Source organism: Hibiscus syriacus, unplaced genomic scaffold (genome assembly GCF_006381635.1).
Source record: "Hibiscus syriacus cultivar Baekdansim isolate YM2019G1 unplaced genomic scaffold, ASM638163v2 tig00116937_pilon, whole genome shotgun sequence".
In the NCBI taxonomy this organism is placed as follows: Eukaryota; Viridiplantae; Streptophyta; class Magnoliopsida; order Malvales; family Malvaceae; genus Hibiscus; species Hibiscus syriacus.
The window spans coordinates 1908420-1919926 of NW_024063475.1; the positions used below are offsets into that span (position 1 = coordinate 1908420).

Below are 11507 nucleotides of genomic sequence, written 5' to 3' on the forward strand. Positions count from 1 at the left end.
GATCAAGGGCCATATATGTCGTGTTTGTATTGACCCTCCGCTTATCGAAGCTATAACAAACTCACATCTTTTAGGTACATACACTCATATTGTACGTAGTACAAAGACTAAACCTCTAGTAGGCTTATGTGACCTACCAGAGTGAAATCCAAGATCTGACGATCAGATTTATTTAGTTTGATAACCTAAAAATAACCATAATTATCTTATGTTTGGCATCACAACTAAGTGTCTTTATAAATACCACTCAATACGATCGAAAGAGGGGATGAAACCTCCATTATCTTGGGACAACCTGCTAGTTCTTCTTCTTCTTTACCCTCATGGTCAATTCTCTCTCTCAGAGAAACATCGACTAACAATTATCTTATAATCGACCGTAACTCTCTACTTAAACAGAAGGGATGAACTGCCAACGACTGACAAAACTAATTTATTCCCAGGAACAACAATAAAAAATGAAACTAATACAAACTTTATACAAAAGAATTTCCAATTAAAAAAATTAACTACTTTTTTTTTCTAAAAGTAGTTACCATATAATAATTAATATTTTTATTTTACTTTTTTAACCATAGAAGTAACAAGTAACTTAATGTAACAGTCATTCCCCCCTTGGCAAAAAAGCAGCCTCAAGATCCTTTCTCACTGATTTTCATTTTATCTTATTTTTTAAAAATGTATGATTATAAATTAAAATCAATAGATAAAATGCAGCATCAAATCTGATTATAATCCTGAAGCCCACCCCTTGAATTTTTCCATTATCTCTTCGATCTCTTTCTCAAATTCAATTGGATTTGGATCCCGAAGAAAGAAGAAAACCACCCAATAATCATTGAATTTTATTTTATTATATATATTGTTAAATTTGATTGATTCGGTTGTGTAAAAACAACAAGGAATTGAAGGGCGGGGATGGAAAGATTGTTAATTAATTCTAAATCAAAGAGAGTTTAAGAAATCAAAGGATGCCAGGATTAGCGCAAAGAAATGAGCAATATAGTAGTGCTTCATTCGGGTTTTGGTCTAAGCATCGCGACGATGTTAGCTACAATCAACTTCAGAAGGTATTGGATTTTCTTTTTCTTCACTTAATTTTTTTTGTTGAAATTTTTGGTAATGTAATTGTTTTAGTTAAATTGGGATTGGATCACTGTTTCTTTTTTATTTTTTGTTTATCTAATGCGTTGTTTAAGTTTGGATTGGATCTTAATTTAATTGGATTTATTTATTGTTTACCGGATTCCGTTAATTTTGATTCTGTGCCAAATTTGATTCTAATAATGCATTTGTTGTTTTATGGCATCTGCCTTTCCTTAGAGAGTATAGAAATTAGTTGCCTAATTTTGTTTATACTCAAGGTGATCTTTTAGTGCTGTTCCTGGTTTTGGATAGAGTAATGGAGGAAATAAAAATTAGAGGTTTGATAATTAACTTCGTCACTGTCGGTTCTTCAAAATGTTTTCCTACTCTTTGTTGAGCTCTGTGTGGCTTTCAGTCGAGGTCTATGCTTTTTAAATTTTGTTTCTATTTTCTGGCTATCACAAGTACTGGTAGGTGATTGAGGAGGAATTGGAAATTGAAGCATTGGTTCTTGTTTGCCAACGGCAAACAGGATTGTGCTATCTCTAACCAACGGGGCACCCAAATGGGTAGAATGTGAAACTCTGATTAGAGAATTCAGGTTTGAGTCCATGGGATGGAGGAAAGCAGGATCTATGGGATAGGTGAGAGCTGCCTCCCTTGTGTAGCTCGAGACCTACTGGATTTTCACATTATCTCCACTTCCCATATGTACCAAAAAAAGCCTGATGTCATTGCTTATACAGTTTAATGATAGATGTGATTCATAAGTATCTGTTTATTGATTTAATTTTCTGATTAGTCACCAGGAAGAGCTGTGTTTTTGTATTGCAGTTCTGGAGTGAGCTTCCATTACAAGCTCGACAGGAGCTTCTTAGAATTGATAAACAAGCCCTTTTTGAGCAAGCTCGCAAGACTATGTACTGCTCCAGATGTAATGGGCTACTGCTTGAACGGTTTTTACAGATTGTCATGCATGGAAAATCCTTGCAGCAGGAGGGTGTAGCTGGTAGCCTTCCTTACAACAGTTCAGGAGTCACAAAAAACCATAGTGATGGTGGATGGAGTATGACGAATGGGTCACAAGATGAAATTCAAAATCCATCTGTCCATCCTTGGGGAGGTTTGACAACAAACCGTGATGGGTCACTGACACTTCTTGACTGCTATTTGTGCTCAAAGTCGCTCAAGGGTCTCCAAAATGTTTGTACTGATCAAATTGCTTTCTATGGTTATCCTTACTTTTTCGTCTAGTTGTTAATGTTTCAATTGAATCAGGTGTTTGATAGTGCACGTGCAAGAGAGAGGGAACGTGAATTGCTTTATCCTGATGCTTGTGGTGGGGGAGGTAGGGGTTGGATTAGCCAAGGTATTGCTAGTTATGGAAGAGGTCATGGAACAAGAGAAACATGTGCCCTGCACACTGCCAGGCTTTCTTGTGATACCTTGGTGGATTTCTGGTCAGCTCTTGGAGAAGAAACTCAGCAATCTCTTTTAAGAATGAAGGAAGAAGATTTCATTGAGAGGCTCATGTACAGGTGTGTTTGTAGCTTCTTTATTGTTGAAAGTGTTTCATTTGCTATATTGTTCTGTCGCCGAACAATGTGAAGTCAAGTCTTATAGTCATTGAACAAGCAGTTATCTTTGGAGCTAGAAATATAAACTAGTGGTGGTGGAAATTCATGATGATTAAGAGAACAGTAGTTAATGGTATTAAAGACATGAAATTTCATTTGTGTGTTTTTGAGAAGTTTAGTTATCCTGTGTTCTTCTCCTAGGTGACACTTGACTACCCCTGCAAAATAAATGCAATATTGGAGTATCTGGTTTCCATGCTATCAGAGTGTTAGTTTTTTATTTTTTTTTAATAAGAATAGGGCCTCATTAAAAACCCCCTTCATAACCGTCAAGTTGCGTAGGACTCAACGGCCATTGGAAGGAGGAAAAGAGTGCCCAAAATTTTATTACTAACACATAGAGTACATCCAAGATAAGATCATTTTAAGTACAAAAGTTCCCCAAAAAAATACCCAAATCACTCACCCACCTCACCCAACCAAAACACCCCACATTATCCTATGCCTGACTTAGCTAAACTATCTGCTTCCCAATTAAAACATCTCTGAACATGCCTAATAGTCACATTGTGCTCCATCACTCGCTTGACAATTTCCTTAACCAAATGAACATAAGCAACCGGACTTGCCTCCGGATTGTTAATCCACTTCAAAGCAATAGAAGAATCACTTTCTAAAATAAGACTCCCTTTATCACTCCACTCCTAATCCAAAAACAGAAACAGACTTAAACCAGCTTGAATTGCTTTAAGCTCGGCAAGAATCGGAGGGCCTGGTCCGGACTCTCCCGAGAAATACCCCAACCGCTTATAATCAGCATCCCTAAGCAGACCACCAATACCACTGCACCTTCAATCGCAACTTACAGCCCCATCCACATTCACTTTAAAATCCCCCGGAGGAGGAAGGCACCACGTTGACTTAGGGGAAACTTTCTTCGTAGGAAACGGTGCAAATCAGCCAAAGTTAAGTCTCCCACAAGGCTATCAGAGTGTTAGTCAATATTGGAGTATCTGATCTCCAAGCTATCAGAGTGTTAATCAATATTGGAGTATCTGGTTTCCAAGCTATCAGTGTTAGTATGAAGTGGGGAAATGAAATCCATACTGCAGACTGGAAAAAGACATTTCCCGAGATTAGCCTGATTGAATGTCATTATTTTAATTCTGAATTTTATATAATTGAAAAAGTTAACAGCTAGGTATTGATTTTTTTTTCTTTTTTGTCGGTTGGCTTCACTATGACATGAGCTTTATTGAAGCAGCTACCTGAATGAGCCTGTTCTTTATACAGTGGTGTAATTCTTGGGCCATTTTGTCAATATATTTAAACATCCTGCTGCAGTCTCTAGAGTTTAGCAATGTGAAGATATATCGATAGTGACTAGTACTCCTGGAAGCATGTTTTGACCTGTTGCAGTTGGGAATAGTGATCTTTTTTGCTTTCAAACATGATATGGGACCAAAGGTCCAGAAAGGCCAGTCTTTAAGAATTTTCCATTCGAGGAAGCTTTGAAATAGTAAGAATCCAGAAACACCTGAGTGCTGCTTCCTTTGGAAGACAGTGGATAAAGGAGTAGTGGACAATGAGGATGAGTGATGTTGGCCAAAATTTTGCTATATCCAAGGAGATCAAACGAAAAGTTATGATTCTTTTAGAGAGTGGAAACAATAAGATCTTAGAACCTGGAATTATAAGCGGCTAATGAGTAGCTTGCATCAGTTCTGTTCCCTAGAAAAAAGACCTCTAAACTTGTTTTTCTTTTTTTCTTTTGTTCAATTCTAGACTCTTTAATATTGCTTTGTCTACTTGATTTTTATCATTCTTATAATCCTTAATTTTTACTTGTTCAATTCGTTCAATATTTCTTGTTTATACGGAGTCAAATGTTACTAAGACACTACACTTTCACTGGAGGACTTTTTGACCACTGATAGTCATTACTGGTGTTTGTTGGCTAGAAATATAAGCATTAGGAAATATATCACAGAGAATGGTATTGAAAAATTGTCTTTTTTGTGAAGTGGATACAAATTGAGGCTATAAAAATGTTTGGATGGGTGCATATGTTTAGAGGACACTGAGAGTTGTAGAAAAATGAATATGCTACAATTTCTTTTGAGCAATAAAAATTAGACATTTAATGAACTGGAATGGCTGAAGCTTCTTTTCACATCTTCTGCTCATGACCTTTGGCTTTTGTTTAGTGATAAGTAGAAGGGATTCAAATATCATACGTTAAGGCTGCCTACATCTTTTTTTCTTTATTTTTCTTCTAGAAAATGGCTTTCGGAAAATGATTTTTCGAGAATGGACTTATTTGTTGGAAAAGGTGATATTTTATGTTGTTTTGATGATCCTGCATAAAATATATTTTCTTTTACTTTTCTTTTGAAAACTCTACATTGATATAAAAAAGATTGATCCCTACACTTAAGGAATTGATTGTTGTTTCCTTTGCTTCAGCTTCTACACAATAAGGAACGGATTGCTAGACTGATCCATTTTTCTTACTTCAACTTCTAGAATATGTCTTGTGCTTTTCAAAAGCAATCACAAGACAATTTTCGGAAAAAGGGGGTAATATTCCATTAACCTGGAGTTCATTTTCTTTTGACCAAGTTATTTTCTGTAAAACACCAAAAAATGGAGAATCATTTTCCACAAAAAGCACAAACTTCTACTTTCTAAGAATATGTGGTTACCAAAAAATATTGGTGGCATAGCCTTATTCATTATTTTTACCCTCAGAAAGCTTTCTGATGAAATTAATATTATTTTTATTTTGCAAAATTCTCTTTGTTTTTGCACTTTCAAGAGTTTTTCATAAAGAAGTATTGGCCTAGGCTGAAACTGTATTCAGATATCACTTATTTTTTATTAGCTCCATCTTTAGAACATGCCTGCAGACTTCTGGTCACTATTGTATTGTAAAGATATCATATCTCACCTTTGCATTTTTGGCTCAGGTTTGACAGCAAAAGGTTTTGCAGAGATTGCAGAAGAAATGTTATCCGTGAGTTCAAGGGGCTGAAGGAACTAAAGCGCATGCGTAGAGAACCTCGATGCAGTAGTTGGTTTTGTGTTGCAGATACAGCGTTTTTATACGAGGTATCCTTATCTTTAAAATTTTGGTGCACGACTATTGTTGACATAAGTTAACACCAGATGTTCATCTTTTGATCAACACTTCATAAAAATATTATTGGCTGAAATTTCAATTTTGACTACCATAGTCATAAATATTGAGCGTCTTGTGAGAATTTTCAAAATCTGTCTGACTTATGCAAATATTTTTCTGTACTACTTACCCAGGTATCTGATGACACCATCCAGGCTGATTGGCGTCAAACTTTTGCCGACACAATCGGAACTTACCACCACTTTGAATGGGCAGTTGGAACTGGGGAAGGAAAATCAGATATCTTGGAATTTGAAAATGTTGGCATGAATGGGAGTGTTCAAGTCAATGGTTTGGATCTTGATGGCTTGAGTATATGTTATATCACTCTGAGGGCCTGGAAATTTGATGGCCGCTGTTCTGAGTTTTCTGCAAAAGCCCATGCATTAAAGGGCCAACAATGTGTGCATTGCAGGCTTGTAGTTGGAGATGGTTATGTTACAATCACGGGGGGAGAAAGTATTAGAAGTTTTTTTGAGCATGCCGAAGAGGCAGAGGAAGAAGAGGTAGTTCAAACTTTGTGAGGCTTATAAATAAGGTTTTTGGAAAATTGTGACGTTGAACTTTTAAATAATCTGTTCAGGATGATGATTCCATGGACAAGGATGAAAATGAGCTTGATGGGGAATGCCCACGTCCACAACAGCATGCGAAGAGTCCTGAGCTTGCTCGAGAGTTTCTTCTTGATGCAGCAACTGTTATTTTTAAGGAACAGGCATGTTCATACCTTTTCACTTTTACTGTTCTTTAACGTCTTGCAGTGTACTTCTCAATCTTCTTTCATTCACATATAAAAAAGCCATGGAATTCTGTTATTTCTATTGACAATTAAAACATGAAAAGAGCTGTGGGATTCTATCATTTCCATTGATGATTGAACCTTTGTGTGTAGAAGAATGTGAAAGTTAGGAAGTTAACAGAAATCAGTTTATATTAACGACTTGATATGTTAATTTGCAAGAGGCAAGTCATTAACAAGAATTTCATTCCATTGTTTCTTACAAAATCCCTATTCAGAATGGTTTGTTGTTGAGCTTTGTGGTTTAGAGAAGCAGGACCAATAATAAATGAAAATATTTTCTTTGGTTATACTTTGAGAAAGATTGCCATAGTTCACAATACTATAAGCTACTTGGCTAGAGGAAATGCAACACGTTTGTTCTGTGAACAATGATATCTTGAGACCAGTTTCAGGCCAACCTTGCTATCTTGCTCCATCATGTTTGTTGAAGACCAGTGCCACCCTGTTATTGTTTTTTTTTTCTTTTTAAATTTCAAACTATTTCCTTGGTAAGAAGAAGCTTGGACTTTGGTTAGAGGTTCTTGTAGTTTGTCTGTGGAGCTGTGGCACAGCAGACATACAAGTCAATCTTTTTCAGTTGTTTGTGTTCTCATTATTGCTAAAATTCTTGTTACAAACTTAAAAACAAGTGATCCATTTTTGATATTCAGGTTGAAAAGGCATTTCGGGAAGGAACAGCACGCCAGAATGCACATAGTATCTTCGTTAGTCTTGCTGTTAAGCTGTTGGAAGAACGTGTTTATGTTGCATGCAAGGGAATTATTACTTTAGAAAAGCAGGTTTGAGCAATTGGTGATTCTTTGAGATAGATATTCCTTTATACTTATCAGCAAATATAGGATTCTCCATATGCTTTTTTGATAAATATTATTTTTTCTACATGATTTCTACAGATGAAGCTTCTTGAGGAAGAAGAGAAGGAAAAGCGTGAAGAAGAAGAACGCAAGGAGAGGAAAAGAACAAAAGAACGGGAGAAAAAGCTTAGGAGAAAGGAGAGACTGAAAGGAAAAGAAAGAGAGAGAGAGAAAAAATCTGCTGAAAGTATAACTCCTGTTTCTCCTAATATTGCAAAGGAAGATTCTTCATTAGCTGTCGAGGTTTTAGAAAATATTGCTATTACTTGCAGAGACTCTGTGAGTGACACAGGAGATATTAGAGTGTCTGGACCTGGTTCTCCAGATGTTCAAGCAGACCAGTTTTTAGATGGGAATTCCACTTCAAGTTTGCAGAATCACTCTTTTGATAGTTCTAATGGAGAAGGTACAAAGATAAAAGATGGAAATGACCCTTTTATAATGGAACAATCAAAATTTTCTCGTCGGAGATTGAAATTTCACAAGGATAGTCAGCTCGATCCGTTCACTAAATGGTCTGATCGATGTTGGTTTGCTGTTGTTTCAGAAAGTGCTCCTGTTAATAGATCTGAGACAAACATCAAAGTGAAAACTTTGAGGCTTCTTCGAGGAACTTCAATGGATTAAATAGGCAATCAAGGATAAGCAACGCAAAGTCCAACGGTCGGAATGGTAGTGTTAAGTATACCGAGAAATTTCGGTGTTCCAATGGCTGGAGTGATAGATATGACTTTTACTCCTGCAGCTGCAGCCAACACAATGAACACAGAGCCAAGATTGAGCCACATGTGTCTGCAACTAGAGTTGGTCAAGAGCCCAAATCTGTGAGCAAGACAGAATCTAAGTTTGCTATGTCCAAGCAGGTATATGGTGGTAACAAGTATAATCAACAAGTTCACATGCGTGAATATTGTGGGAAGCTGAAACATAAAATTGTTTGCGGAAACAATCCTACCGGTCGAGATTCACTTCACTCTAAGAAAGTTTCGAAGCCCTCAGAAGCGCATAAAATGTACCCCCGAAGCAACTCTGATACATATATTACTTTGAGGTCATCTACTTACAATAAAGGGGATGGGCCTGATGATAACTTTGTTAATCCATCCAGTAAGGCGTGCTCAAGTGAAGCTAGTGCAAATTTGGGAGAAATTGATCATGCGCGTAGCAAGGTTAATACATCAAGAAACTCCAACCTTGCAACAAATAATGACTGTCATGTGGAAACACAGAATCAATGTTCTTCACTTAATGCTGGGTGTGAGAAAGCTGGAAATTTTCCTAACAGAAACCCTAGCTTGAATGGTATTCCTCATACTATGATTAGTAGCACTTGTAATTCTGATAACTTCTCTTCATGCATTAGTGAAGGAGATAGCAATACCTCCTCTTCACATCATGGAAATTTGGGATCTTCGTCAACATCAGATTCTGAAGACGCCTGTCAACAATCAGATAGGAGAGAGACTTCAATCTGCATTCAAAATGGCTTCTCTGAGTTTCAGGTGAAAGGAATGGATAAAAAGCAGGAAGTCAATAGAGGGGTTGATCCGGAAAGGCAGGCATTGTTTGGACATCCACCAGATGGTCCTGGGAACAAAGCTCCCGGAAATCCGCCTACAAAAACTGCTGAAAATTCTGATAATGGAAAACCAACTGCCTTTATGGGTTCTCAGCATCAAGGCATGTTTGCATCAGTGCATAGCCAACATGTACAATTTCCAGTGTACCAAGCTCCTTCAACCATGAGTTACCACCATCAGAATCCTGTTTCGTGTCTAGCAACTCCATCTAATGGTTTAGTGCCTTTCCCTCCTCCAAACCCATATCTTTATACCGGCCCTCTTGGCTATGGTCTAAACGGAAACTCACATTTATGCATGTCATACGGCACTCTGCAGCATTTAGCTGCTCCACCGTTTAACCCCTGTCACGTTCCAGTTTATCAGCCAGTTTTGGAGGCCAGTGGCTTGTATGCAGAGGAACGAACCCAGATTCCCAAGTCTTGTACAACAATTGAAGCTTTCACCGAATGTAACCCACAGAAGGTTGTTCCTGGCAGGCTGCATGCTACAGAACAAGCAGCAAATAGAGAAGGTAGGCAAAACGATGACACTAGCTTTTCCTTGTTCCATTTTGGTGGGCCTGTGGCTCTTTCAACAGGATGCAAATCTAATCCTGTACCTTTGAAAGATGAGATTGTGGAAGAAATTTCTTCCCAGTTTTCAGCGGATCATGGTTGCAATAAAAAGGAGTCTACAGTTGAACAGTACAATTTGTTTGCAGCGAGTAATGGGATAAGGTTTTCCTTCTGATGATACAGTGGTTGAGGTACCTACCTTCTTTCCCAGGGTTTTCGAGACTACTTTATAACTAGGTATATACAATAATCTAAAATCTAAGTTTAGCTTATAGTTTCTTAGTAGATTGTTTACCCTATGTGTGTTATTTTCTTTATTGAATGTAGAGAAAACAAGTTGGGAGAGAGTCATATAATGTTTGAGGGCTTTCAGTGGTCAGTTTTCTTTTGCTTTAATTCTTGGGTTAATGGAACTTTTTGCTGGTTTGAGATTTTGTTTTCTTGGAATTCATTTGGATTTTTTTTGGTCATTTCATTTCAGTTTCTTGAATGGTTTGCTTCAGATTGAATATTAGCATGTTTAGATTCGACTTACCAAGCAATTAAACTTGGATGCTCGTACTTAAATCCCATGTGAATTGCTTTTATTTGTTGTGAACCATTGGAACCAGAGATTCAAATAGCGGTCGGGTAATAGAATAGCGGTAGCGGTGACAACTGAAACCATTAATACGAAAAATAACGGTGTGAAGTAAAATCACATCAATAATGGTGGATCACGATTGTAATCTAACATGTAATGGTGGATCGCTGCAATAATGGACCTCTATTCCCGTTATTGTTCTGCTTTTCTATTTTAAAAAAAACAGCTATTTTATTTTGTAAAAGATCAATTCTTTTAAAAAATTTCATGATCGTGATACCTAAAATAACTGCAATAGCATCTGATTATATTTATAATCACGATAAATGTAACTTGACTACGTTCACAATTTAAATTCCTAATCGAAACATCTTAGAATAAAAGTCTACTAAATACACTTAATATTTCGTTAAAATTTTTTCCTAGTAAAATTATATATATATATATATATATTGGATAATTTAATTTTATTACCCAAAGAGGTAGAGTTATGCTACATAATCAATCCCAACCAAGGAACAAAAGGAGAACCTATTTACAACAAAAAATGGTTAGACTATACCCCAATGATTACAAAGATTAATATTAATACTATCTAATCTATTTATATTCCTACATCTTAATTGAATACCTACAATCTCCTTAATGGAATTCAGGATTTCATCAACATTTCTTGAACTTCCTCGGAACAATCTTCGATTTCTTTCCTCCCATATAGAATAATTGAATGCACACCAAGCAAGCTTCAAGATAGTAGTTAGGAGAGACTTACCTTTCCAAGCACCACATGCCTAAGCTAAGATGTTAACCCATGACAAAGGTGGTCTACTCAAGCCGGTGAGATTTAGAATAACATTCCATAGGATAACAGCCAAAGAGCATTCAGTGAACAAATGGTCCCTAGTTTCCAGAACTTCATTGCAGATTACACATAGTCCATCAGTAACGATTCCCATACGTTGTAGCCTCTCCCTAGTTATGAGTCTATCTAGAAGTGCCATCCAAGAAATCATGCTAAGTTTAGGAATGTGGAGGGGGAACCAAATCAATTTGTGCCAAGGAACTTTGTTTCCCTTTACCCGTAACTCTTCCCAAATTTCTTTTATCTTATTTGCTCTTAAAGATAAAACTGGAAGAGCCACTGCCCTTAGTTTAAATAGTCTTCTGATGCACCAACTTGAATTTGCTCTTTCTTCCATGAGCCAAAAGTCATTATCCTTAATCACATAGCTTTTGATCCAAGCAACCCACAAAGAACCCTCTCCCGCAAGGATGTTTCTAATGAGT

At 36.9% G+C, this 11507-nt stretch overlaps 1 protein-coding gene across 1 annotated transcript; it reads left to right on the plus strand.

Moving 5' to 3' along the window:
• Positions 1-600: 600 nt before the first annotated feature.
• LOC120188053 lies at positions 601-9970 on the plus strand. The gene is given in 9 exon segments (XM_039191592.1): positions 601-1070; positions 1921-2289; positions 2365-2624; positions 5633-5774; positions 5979-6350; positions 6428-6559; positions 7297-7425; positions 7540-8071; positions 8074-9970. Coding segments are annotated over 9 exon segments (3774 nt in total). The 5' UTR covers positions 601-971; the 3' UTR covers positions 9813-9970.
• Positions 9971-11507: the final 1537 nt, after the last annotated feature.